This window comes from Eschscholzia californica, unplaced genomic scaffold, assembly GCF_041429995.1.
Source record: "Eschscholzia californica isolate CP2 unplaced genomic scaffold, dmEscCali1.0.p SCAF_1, whole genome shotgun sequence".
In the NCBI taxonomy this organism is placed as follows: domain Eukaryota; kingdom Viridiplantae; phylum Streptophyta; class Magnoliopsida; order Ranunculales; family Papaveraceae; genus Eschscholzia; species Eschscholzia californica.
The window spans coordinates 15,666,041-15,678,982 of record NW_028238198.1 but is presented as its reverse complement, the minus strand read 5'-3'; the positions used below and the strand labels follow the sequence as shown (position 1 = coordinate 15,678,982).

At 36.9% G+C, this 12,942-nt stretch overlaps 1 protein-coding gene across 3 annotated transcripts; it reads right to left on the bottom strand.

Moving 5' to 3' along the window:
• Positions 1–4,439: 4,439 nt before the first annotated feature.
• DEG5 (DEGP protease 5) lies at positions 4,440–11,886 on the bottom strand. Of its 3 annotated transcripts, none has more exons than XR_015227504.1 (8): positions 11,559–11,881; positions 10,445–10,591; positions 9,806–9,868; positions 9,636–9,725; positions 8,896–9,018; positions 8,506–8,593; positions 5,765–8,194; positions 4,440–5,720 (listed from the first exon to the last, which is right to left on the bottom strand). XR_015227504.1 is itself a non-coding variant. In XM_086647188.1 (8 exons), exons 1-8 carry the CDS (start codon positions 11,799–11,801, stop codon positions 4,631–4,633), a joined length of 936 nt encoding a protein of 311 aa, XP_086503314.1. In that variant the 5' UTR covers positions 11,802–11,886; the 3' UTR covers positions 4,440–4,630. The 3 variants fall into 3 exon arrangements, 1 of the variants encoding a protein (XP_086503314.1); XM_086647188.1 differs by having other exon boundaries at positions 4,440–4,737; positions 8,120–8,194; positions 11,559–11,886; XR_015227503.1 differs by lacking the exon at positions 4,440–5,720 and having other exon boundaries at positions 6,830–7,305; positions 7,853–8,194.
• Between the last annotated feature and the right edge of the window lie 1,056 nt (positions 11,887–12,942).

Genomic DNA, 12,942 nt, shown 5'->3' with positions numbered 1-12,942 from the left:
TCTGTTTTTTTTTTGGGTACCTTCCTTTTTTCATATTAATGCCTGTTCCCTCGTAAATTGATCTATTGGGATGTTTATTTTTAGTATTGGTATCAAAGAATTTTTTGACATATCCAAACTATATTCTTATGGAAATAGTTACTTGAACCCAACCTCGCAGCCACCAATCTAGGGTTTGGTGGCAATCTTAGACTATATTTAATCGATAAATGGTATTCGGCTGATTAGTGGCAATTACATCTTTGTCCTTATCAGAAAATGTAACTGATTATTTTTAATATCTAAACAATGTCTCGCTCGACAAGCTGTCAGATTTACAAACTACAGCATGAAGTATTTTACTTTTACGGATTGAAGATTTACTATGCAATTCTTAGTTATTGTAATTTTCATTTAAATCCTGTAATGTGAACTATTTGATGTTTACTATTATTATCTTTCCACAACAAAAAAAGGTAAGAAATTATGACTATAAGGAGATGTTTTTAACCATATTGAGTAATTGCTTCTCAACAATTTTTTTTTTGAATAATTGCAATCTCGCACTCCAATTTAAGAAGCCCCAAATCACCTTGATACTGGACCACGAACACCATACTAATTGGTACCATTAAAGATTTCTGATAAATATCTAAGGATCTAAAACATTCTATAAATAAAGAAAATGTGACTAAATCAACTAAACAATTTAATCATGAACTCACTTTGGACTGACTCTAAAGTGTTCCAACACATTAGACACATGGACTCACATACAGACCACAAAAGTAAGTCCGCCACTTTGAGACATAAAAATTTCTGTAGTATAAAGATTTAGTCAATCAAGATTGACTTGAGAGACATTTATTTTTTAGACCAAAAATTTACTAGGTTGTCTCTTGCTCTCTAATCTTCATCTTTATCTTCACCTCACCTCAATCCCACAAATTCTGCCCCACAATTTTTGGCCATCCTCATTTTCATCTCCATCTTTTTCCTCTTGTCATCTGCCTTCTTTTCTTCATTTTCTTCTCTTTTCCTCCCTTCCTCTTATTTTCTCTCTATAAAAACTAATGGAGCGTAAGCAGAGAAAGAGAGGAAAGTGGTTCTCTCGCGCATGCTTGATTCTTCGTGGAAGATCTTACCTCCTTTGATCTTGTAAAACCCTAACTTCCTTTTCTGTTCGTTGTTCTCTCTCCACCTAGGCACTGTACAGTACAATTTTGATAACGTAAAATCCTAATTTAGTAGTTCTGTTTTTCGTCTATGTTTGTTAGGATCAGACTAACACAATTTTCAAGTGAGTATGGAACAAGATACCCTAGTTACTTCAATTATTTTCCTCTTTTAACATTTTCAGAAGTAGCGGTTTCATTTATTAACTTAATCATTGTTTTCCTTTTTATTTGCATAACGAGAAAGAAACAGAAGAACATAGAATTTGGAAAATGAAGTATAATCGTTAAACCATTTGCTTGTTTTTTATAACAATTTCATTCTTTCTATTTCTTTCATTAGATTTCAAATTTCTTTTCACAAAGAATAGAATTTTGCTTTATATGATATACTGATATGGGACCGAAAATTTTCATGTTTATCACCGTTGATTAAGTGTATAACAATTGGAATTTTCGGGTTATGCTTCATTAGTTTTTAGAGAGGGAAAGAGAATGAGAAGAAGGAGAAAAAGAAGATAAACAGAAGGAGAAAGAGGAAGATGAAAATGGTGGTGGTGACGGTGGTTGGAAGTTGTGGTGGTTGGAAGTTGTGGGGTTGAGGTGAGGAAGTGAGGTGATTAGCGAGCAAGAGACAACTTAGTAAAATTTTAAGTCAAAAAGTAAATACGGCGCCCCTCAGTCGATATCGATTAAGTCTTTATACCTTAAAGATTTTTCTTTATGTCCCAAAAACTCCATCAAAGATAAATACCCATCTTACCACTCTATGATGACCTTATTTGCCATTGGATGGACAGGTAATTTGTATTAATCACTGAGCTAAACAAAAATCACCAGCTAAATAAAATAGTGCCTTTAAAATATCCCACGCCTTGTCCCTTACAATCCGTTATGTTGTTTAAGTAAACCACAATAAGATAGTAATAATTACTCAATCGATGTACTTTCAGTGTAAGTGTACAAATTTACATACTACATTTAAATTTGGGTGAAGTTTGCATAATGTAAAGTTTTGCAATCAAATTTTTGATTATTTTCCTTTTCTTTTTGAAACGGTATACTGGAAGGGGCTAGATCCTATTCAATTTATCTCAAGATTTATAATTAATAAACTTTCACAATTGAAACTGAAACCTTCGGTACATTAAGATATTACATGTATTGATATTTATAACGAGTTACAGAATACTTAAGCACTGGCATTACTTTTAGGACGTACGAAGAAGAATCAATTTTGAGGAACCACATGATGTCAAGTACAAGTTGTGTTGAATAATGAATCATTAATCATGTATATATGATTATATTAAAAATGAAAACTATATTATTATCAATTTATCATTATTTCTTTCAACAAAATTTTTTTTTTATCATTATTATGAGTTGCAGAAGGAATTGATTTTTCCCAGGGGTATACTGCCATGATTAAATTATAGTGTATGTTGAAGATCGTGAAAGATGGTAGAAGCATCCTTTGAGTTAATGACTTCTTGTTTGTTTAGATTTTAATTGAGTTTTTCTCTATGACGTGAGCACATCATATTTTTATTTTATTTTTTGTTGAGAGCATCATATTTTTAATTTTTTTTTGGTTGAAATCATCATATTTTTAATTAGTAAATAGTTTCACAATGTGGTATACCGCTTAGATATCTTTTTTTTTTGTTGAAAGTACCGCTTAGATATCTGATAATACTTCTTAAAAATACTGAATTGATATTACAAAATGAGAAGGGCAGATCTCCGGAAGGCCCAATTATGAAACAAAAATGAGTAAAGTACCGCCTAGGTTGTCGCATAAAAAAGACAAGGGGTGAATAACTAATTTCACATGTGGTATCATTGTGTTCTACTTTTATGTGCAAAGTATATATGACATCTAAGTGTGTCTACACTTATATGCCGATACAGACCAAGGACTCTAGAAAACAAACTGCAAAGAATATCGAGGGTCAAGAAACAAATAGCTTTAGTAGAGAATCTGAAAGAAAAACTCATAGACCAGAGAGGAGTAATCGCGGCTCAGAGTTCAGCTGGAGACTCAAAGAGCTCAACCCAAAGCTCAGCAAGAGTTAACCGAGAGGCAGAGAAATGAATAGAGTCTCAGAGACTGAAACTTGAAGATCAGCGAGAATCGAGCATGAGACAACATAAACGAACCGAAAGTCTGCAGAAACACATTAAAAATACAAATGAGCGGCTACAAATGGTCTTGAACTCTAACAAGGAAAATTCTGCTTCGGGAGAGAATTAACCTAATGCTTCTCAATCTCGCTTCACCGTCTGCTCAGATGAGGAAGAAGCTCTACTGAACATGCCACCACCAATTTAGGTAATAAAATGAAACTGCAGAAAGAATATTTTTCTAGGCTGGTGTATATGATGATTTACCTTCAATTTCTCATGAAATTTGCTTGAAAACCCCACATATTCATTAAATTCTGCAACAGAACCTCCTAATACTAACATCATTGATTCCCTCGTGCATCAAGTCTCGTCCTGTGGAAAGCCCTGTTTTTCTGGATAGAAGCGTTTCAATCAAATTGTCATAAGTTTGATTAATACGACTGTGTTGGAACCTGTGTCTTATCCTAAACACTAGGTTACTACCACTGCTCCGGTGTTGTACTCGTAATTTGCATCAAGCATTTCTGCTAGAAACACAACTTCGACCTATCAGTTTGTCATGCAACTTGAAACAATTCTGAAACACCGTAATTTGTCAATGTCCAACCGAAATACGATTCTTTGTGATGCATGCCCTGGCTGCAACAAATAACGCAATACCTGATCTTGAACTAGTACTCTTCCATGCTTTTGTTTTGCGAGGTTTACGTCCCGAATACGTTTCACTCGTCATTGCCATTGAATACCCGTAATTATGAAGTGAGGTCTCAGCAGCAAATAACTTTATAGCATCTACTGTCTTAGCTGCCTTCTTACGGAAGTTTCGTAGTCAAAAACAGTTTGGTTAGTTCTTAAGCCGTGGTACTTCTAGCTTAAGTTATCCTTGCAAACGTGGTGATTTTAATATATGGCAAGCTGGTTTCGAAGGAAATGGCTGTTGTCGTCGCTTATGATGGTCTTCTCAACAATAATCGTCTCACTAGAACTATGATAATGCTAATCAGTAATTAGTTTTAGGTGCTGCTTAACATACAACAACGTAAAAATCGTCTCGATCTGGAGAAACCCCACAAGCATATACGCCATAAATTCAGACTTCACAACAACCACATGGTAGAAAGTGAGATTTTAACAAAAGAAAGGGGTAGACGACTATTACCAAAAACAATCATTTCCAAACAGTGGTTTAAAGAATGTATTACATCCCAGACTTGAGCTTAAATCTGTCATCTTTGCTAAAAAGGGAATGATTTTGTATTTCCCATTTACTCCACTTATATATATATATATATATAGAGAATAATGCTTAAGGAATCAGAATAAACATTTCAAACAATCAGGTTTCTTCAGTACCTGTTGCTGTAAGCTGTTCCGTACACAATCAGGTAAGGTATGGTTTGAACAACTGTGTCGATAGGTATTGCAAAGTTCACACCAGAAGATTGTCCACTCCCTGCAACAGAAAATCAACTTGGAGCATTATCATTTTTTAGATACAGTTAAATTCTTGTTGTGGCATGGCTAGTTTCCCAGAGAAATAAACACATTCCACCGAACACCTCTCTTCTGTGATAACAATGCGGCACGACATATTGCTAATAACCCGGTATTCCACGAACGAACAAAACACGTGGAAATGGACTGTTACTTTGTCAAGGAACGAGTCGAGCCACAGGAAATAAAACCGCTTTAAGTTGACACGAAGACACAGGTAGCTGATCTTCTCACAAAGGCTTTGGGGGCTAAACAACTCGAGTTTCTTCTAGTCAAGATGGGCATGCGGAAACTACACGCTCCACCTTGAGGGGGAGTATTGAGATTGCATATCTCTCTTCCCTAATTTTCTCTTGTTGATCCTCTGGTTATTAGTCGATAAGTTGATTTGTCTCTGTCTTGTCTTGGTTAAGACAGAGTTTCCTTTCTCTAATTTGTAGAGAGATAGACTGTAAGCGAATAATGATTTATCAGTATTCCTTCTTTCGGATTAACCGAGTTAGACAAACGTTAATGTAGTCGAGGCGAGAATAAATTCTTTTTCCTTAAGACATTTTACACCCCCGTAACAGTACCAGGCGTTAGGGTGTATGCCTTCGGGATACAATGACTTTCCTTTCAGAATTTTAAGATGGTACTTCTATATTCTGAAAGCGGACGAACCTTCGTAAGTATTATGAGCTCTTGGATTTATGCGAATGATCTTCTAGACGCTTTAAAATTCACTCGAAACTTCTTTCTTCCTTTTTCTTCTAGATATTCTAGGCAAACCAGAACTTCTAGAATTACTTCTTAATCAGATATTCTAGGCAAACCAAAACCTCTGATTGTTAGAAGAGAAGAGAAGAAGAGAATGAATTTGATGTCCTAGACGACCTATGATTATCACTTCACTCAAAACTTCTTTCTTCCTTTTTCTAGATATTCTAGGCAAACCAGAACCTCTAGAATTACTTCTCAATCAGATATTCTAGGCAAACCAGAACCTCTAATTGTTAGAAGAGAAGAGAAGAGAAGAGAAGAGAAGAAGAGAATGAATTGATGGAAAAAGAAGTGAGTTTGGGTTGTTTATATAGGAAGTGAATGGATATATAGTGTCTGTTGGGTTGAAGGGACATATCACTTCATTTTGTGGACTAAACTGAAAGATAACTGAATTTTGGAGTCGGTTGTGATCTGGACCGTTAGATTTCCCTCAAAAACGCGGAAGGAACGACCACCTTTGGATTATGCCCGAAATCTGCCCAACAGATGATGGAAGCAACGACTAGATTAAAAGATTAGAGTTGTCCCACTCAGTGCCCGACGCGGAGGAACTTCGAACCGTTGGATCTCGCGGATCCAATGATTCTGTACGCGTCCCAACACTGTCCCGAGAGGATCATCGCGCAACCGTCAGATCTCGGGAATTCGCGCGGACAGGACGCCAGCCGTCCAGATTTGGACGTGCGTGGTTCGCTCAAACGACCCTGATCTAACTTGTCCCGTTTGATGATTTAGCCCCTAACTTAACCGATCTTCGTCTAAACTTTAAACTTGACTTTCTCATTCATCCGGAATCGGATTCGAGTGATTCTTGACTCTAAGTTTAAGTGTTCGACGAGACGAACGCAATGGCGCGTTCGGTTTCTGAGTTTGACGAGTCGGGTCGAGCCAAAGTCCGCTCCGATTCCAACATCTCTCAATCAAATATTCATGCATATTTCCATGCTTATTTATAACCATGTATTTTGGCAACCATTTATTATGCCACAGGCTAGCTTTACGCTCCAGCCAAGTCAGTTCGGTTCAATGTAGTTAAAAGTAGGCGTAATCAAGGGCTCTAAGTACAACACAAACAAAATAGAGACATCTAATGGGAAGTAACTAGGAGATCAAAGTTTTAGTCATCTCCCCTGTAAAAAACCATCAGCCCTTTGATTTCAGGACTTTGTATTTGACTAACAGCACGTTGAGACGAGCCAACTAGTATCTAAAAGATCAATATCACCCAAGTTAATGACCATAATCGCCTTTTCTTTTCTCATTATTATATTTAAAGTCTTCTTATATTTTTATTTGTTTGTAGAATATTTCAGTTACTTCACTTCAAATTTTGTATCTAGCGAAATATTTTTTGCTATAAAGTATTCAAGTGTTCCTTTTAGAATAAGAGTTTTTATTTCCTTGTTTTTTTTTTGAGGAATCGACTACGATCTACGTTAGTCGTTACAAGGCATTGATACATCATTAAGATGTGATGAGCACGATAACCGCCCAAGTTAAACCAATAATTAAAGAGGCCTAAAGCCCGCCAACATCTACTTTATTTAGTGCCTAAATTACATGGGATAAATCTTGGTGATAAACTGCTTCCAGCAAGACTCGACCCCAAGACCTCGTGGACTTAAGAGGGATGTCCTACCACTACACCAAAGGGTGGTAACTATTTCCTTGTTTTTTAGCTAAAATTTCTCCTAAAGCAAGTCTTTTCTATGCCTCATGCCTTGTTCAATGTGCATGCACTATAGTTGGCTCAAGCCCATGCCTGGGTAGGGGTGTACTCGAGTCGAGCCGAGCCGAGTAGTAAGATGTTCAAGCTCGGTTCGTATATTTGACTGTCGAGCTCGAGCTCGTTCGAGTAATTGTCCACTTGTTCAAGCTCGGTTCGTATAAGTTTGAAAAAGCTCGAGCTCGAACTCGAGCTCGCATTGTTTTAAGCTCGTTTATCAAAATACTTCAAATTAAAACTTTCTAAATCCAAAATACTTCAGTGATCATTTGTCACATACAATAATAATGATTAATGATTCATATTTCGATAATTTTTTAATGGTTGATATTTTATGTACAAGTTTCAATACTAATACGTAATTATGTACTATACTATTATAAGAGTATGTTAAACGAGCTAGCTGTTCACGAGTAGCTCGTGACACACTAAAGAATGTTCAAGCTCGGCTCGTTTATGTAAACGAGCTTGATTTTGAGCTCGTGTTAAGCTCGGGCTCGTTAGTATCCGAGTCGAGCACGAGCAATAGTCGAGCCGAGCTCGAGCAGCTCGTTAAGAGCTCGGCTCGTGTACACCCCTATGCCTGGGTGCTTGCCTTGACCACTCCGGGTCGGCCTTGACGACACATAGTTTTATCATCACAAAAAAAGATGTTGTCATCATAAAAAGTGTAAGCTCAAGTGGACATAAGAAAAGGAGAAAGCTGAATTCGTGCGTGTATTAAGGTGACGGGTGGGGGAGAGGAGAACTAAAGTAAATGAACTTATTCCTTTAATTAGATGGGTGACTATTTAACCTTGCACAGCTACTGTTAAGTAAAAGCAATGGAAGAGTAGAAATTTTAATTTACCTTTGCGAGTGAAAGTGGCTGTATTGACTCCGATGACATGACCATATGAATCAATCAGTGGCCCGCCTGAATTACCTGTGACAAATTTCTACATGTCAATAAGGGCACAATAAAATGTGAAACGTTTAGATTTTGATTGATATAAAAATTAAAATTCACTGACATGGAACTATGGAAGGATTAACTATAGTCAGTGGCTCAGTGACATAGATTGCTATTGTTGGTGTATAAATCATCATGGAATTTGTAGACATAAGAGGCGAAATAGCAAAGATAATAAAAGAAAATACTTCGGACGTTTATTTTGGGACATCAATCCAACCCTCGATATACAGTAAGTGGTGACAGATATTTCTATCTATCAGTAATGGGAAGCTGATATTTACCAGCATTAATGGCAGCATCTGTTTGTATAGCTCCTCTAATTGCACTTCCATTTGGAGAGGGTATTTCCCTGCCTAATCCACTGACAACCTGTAATGTTCACTCATCAAGATAGATGAAAATCACATGTAATGCCTTTCACTCTCCTTCATGAATTTTTTAGTGCAATTGTACTCAATGGCATATAAAATTGGCAAACAAATCTTCAAATGCTTAAAAACACCAACAAACACAACAAATTCCAATCGCATGATCTAGTCTAGGATATTCAAACCTAGCAAATGCTCTGAGTTACCACTCCGCAATGTAATATAGTTAGTGCGACAATAATCTATGAACAGCACATCATAAATTCTTCGCAGCATTTAAAAACCAAAATGATGAAAAATTACCCCTGTGGTGAGAGTATTCTCATATCCATATGGGTTCCCAATGGCGAAACAGCTTTGCCCAACTCGCAAATCACGAGATGTGCCAAGAACAGCAGGCTTTAGATTATTATCTTCAACATCAATCTGCAGAAAAGTATTGCTAATAAGCATTTGTCCACTCATCTTACTGTTGACTGACTTTCACCTAGACCAAGTATGTACATGTGAGTCTGTGACTATACACTCGTTAAATGGGTATCTCAACATATACGAGAATCCAACTCGGGACATTATTAAGGATGCTACTTATCTACACATCTTGTAATCTACATTGCTCTGAAATCATAAGAAGCCTAGAAAAATGTAGGTCAGGATCAGTCTAGAAATGCATACTTTATTCAAATTATCAATTTCTGGCCAATTATTATTAGTAATATCACTTGTTTTATATGCTATTATCTTTCTAGTAGAGTTCGATTTTAAAAGAAATCTTCATCCCCAATGCATGTATTTTCAGCTCAAAAGTTGAACTTGGGAAGAAGACTTTTTTTGAGATTTGATTAGATAAATGTGTCGGAGTATTCATGTTATACAAATATTTAAACATAAGTAAATTCTTATTCAAATTCAGATCCACTTAAAAGCAAACACAACATTAGGTTTCTTCTTGGGTCTCTCGACTCTCGACTAAAATAATTTAAGTTGGATTAACCATATATAAAATAGACATCATGAATAGTAAGAAAAGTTTCTCTTTACACCTTGAGAACAGCTAGATCATATGCGGGATCAAAACCAATCAGCTTGCCTTCCTTGGCAAGGCTATTACCATTGGAATCTACATGGAAAACCTGCCATCAGGGTATTTTCATTAGAGAGAATATGCACAAAATTTCCCAAAGCCAATAAAAGAAATAAACATGTAATGAACCTTACACCGCTGAAGTCCACTTGTATCAGTTGCCAACTTATCTATTACATGATAATTTGTGACCTGTATTAGGTACAAAAGAAAGATAACTGTGGAATTAGATTAGAGTCTGGTCATGGTTTAGATGAGAAATGGAATAGTTTAGACAAAACCGGAGACTAATTTAGCAGAAGCGAACTCGAAGGTATAGGTCACATGAAAACCCCTACTAACCGTCTCGATTTGTAACTTCCCCCCTATAAAATAATAATAACTTCAAAATTTTATTTTAGAATAAGAAATCAGAACTGGTATTATCATCCACAAAATGTTTTGGTTTCGTTATAGAAAACAGGTTATGATATAACAAATTGCTAAGAAAACAACCATTGCACTCACAAATTAACAACCGTGTTAAAATGTTCGAACTCACAAGGACAATTTTTACGAGACAGATGATAGTATTGACAAGAATCAGTGACTGTAGCAAGATTAAACATGAGGACACCATTTTCGGAAAGTTATCCTTACGCTCTAAAACAGTACAAGTGTACAACCATAAATATCCGATGTTCCAGTAAACTATGTGCTGACAACCTGAGAATCTTCCAAATATAAGATCCATGAAGAATTTATAGGGTTTCAAAGAAGTAAACTTACTATATATCCACTTTTGTCCCAAATGAAACCAGACCCGGTCCCTTCAACTTTTGCATTTTCTTCTTCAGTAAGCGTGACGTCATTAGCGCCACTAGGGGCTTTCACTAACTCAAGGTCCTTAATGAAAACCACTGATGGTGAAGTCTCCTACAATCATCCATGTGAAAAAGTTGAACTATTATAAGACTGCAATCGCATCAACATACAGCTAACAGAGAACAAGAAGAAAGTTTTCAGCAAAAGACACATTAGAGGAAGATTGTTGAAAAAACGCTTTTTACGCATCGAGGCGCGCCTCAAGGCACCGCCTCGCCTTTTGAGAGCAAACCGCCTTGAGGCGTAGAAACGAATTTCAAAACCTTGCTCCTGGCTTCGTTCTTTCACATATTGGGAAGAGATTAATACTATTCTGATGGCATGAAAAAAAAAGTTTGAAGCTTTTCCAACGACTCGACCTTTTGGTGAGATGGGAAAAAAATTTTGAAACATTTTCGTGGTTTTGATTCTTCTTCTTTTGTAGGCTATATAAATCTAATCAGAGATTTTACTATTAACTATTAAGTAGAAGGCGTTAATATCAACATTGGAAAGTCTAAATTTTTCAAATTAGTATATGAATGTATTGAAAAGAAACAAAGTATTAGACACCTAAACCCAACAATGGGTTTCTGTTAATGGAAGACATTCCTTTTGAATCAAAGTAGCGACGAGGCACTACGACTAGAGGGTGGAAGCGAAGCTTCTACGACATTAGTTCGAGCTCTATTAACTTAGACCCTCTGAGCTCTGACATTGGGTTCGAGAAGACAAATATCTTAAACTCTTGTTGGTCTTCTGATCTTCGTCTTCTCGATCCGTCACATTATTCACGTATCTTATTTAGACATGCCCTCTGCCAAGAGCCCATAAACTAAAGAATTACTATGTTTTCAATCCCAATTTTAACAGAAGAAGTCAAGAACAGAGTAGCATTTTATGACCTTTTACAGTGTGTGCCCAAATTAATATATTGATTCTTTCTTTTCACAATACAATACTGAAAACAATTTTGCAATACAAAAAAAAGGAAATGAAGGTAACATAACAGAACAAGGGCTAACAGAGAGAGAGAGACCTGGAAAACCTGAACGAGACGATCTTCTTGTTGCTGAAATTCATCCTCTTGAGCCCTTGCGAACTGAAAAGAGGAGGAAGAAGAAGTATAGGAGGGCAGATGAAGGAAGGAAGATAGAAGAGTAGATGAAGCAAACAATATCGAATTCCGTCTCGTCAGGAGTTTCTTCTCATTAGAAGAAGAAGAAGAAGAATGAGATGAAAGTAAGGAGGGGAGAGAGTGAAGAGAACCCAACACGAACATTGTTGGTTCCTCCTGTTCGTTTTTCTCGATATTTTACATTTCCATATCCTCCTCCCATTAAATCTAGGCTCATTCCAGATAAATAGATAGATAGATAGATAGATAGATAGATAGAGAGCTCTTCCACTTCAGTCAGCCGTTTGTTTGGTTGGGCTGGTTGGGTTCTTGGGCCGGACTTTGATGAGGAATCTGTATTATTAGTCCAGTGGATCTACGAAACAACATATTACATGAGTACGGTTAGGGTTCCAAAAACAGCTCGAGAGTCCACCAGATGCACTGACACCTTCCAATCCGGAAGGGGTACGCATGCACATAAGCCCGGGTCAGGTCGCGCGACCTGATATAACGGTTATACACAATTGAGAGATGGGTAGGATCGCATGCCCATCTTCCGACCCAAAATACATGTACGCGAAACACCTGCAACACTAGACCCGAGAACCTGCTTACATACTCTCGCTTAATACATGTTTGATACACACGCCTGACAACCCGCATGTCAATCAATAAGAATCCAATGGGGAGGATGATATATATATTCTCAACGCTAGCTATATCCCAATTGTGGGAAATTTATTACTTATACTCTATATTTTCTACCAATGTAGCTAGATAATGTAGATATCAAACTTTCCACACCTATTTTTTACTTCCACATGCAGAATCTCAAAGAAATTAAGTTTTGTTAAAAGATTCAAATCAAAACTTACCTAAACTCTAAGTTTGGTCTGAATAGGATTCTCAAATGAGGAATGCATCCATATTTGGATTCTCTTTATGTGGCCAACCAAGAGGAGTCTCATTCCTTGGACTCTTGGCCGATCGGCCTCTCCATTGGCTCGGGTACATGTCTTGGCCAATCCTTTTGCCTTGGCACGTGGCTCGCCCTTTAGCTATAATAGTTCGGCATCTAGTCGGCCCCTTTGCGCATTCCTTGTCGTATTTCTATGGTGTCTTATGCATCATTCCTCTAATTATTTCTTCTGATCAAGTTGACACTCTTTATATATAACCAGTTGTACGGTTCGGTCGTCGTTAGCCGTAGATCATCTGAATGAGTCGCATATCGTAGTTGGTTTCTAGCTAAGCATTTTGATTTCTAAAATGACCGAACTCGATGATTTTCACCACTTGTCAT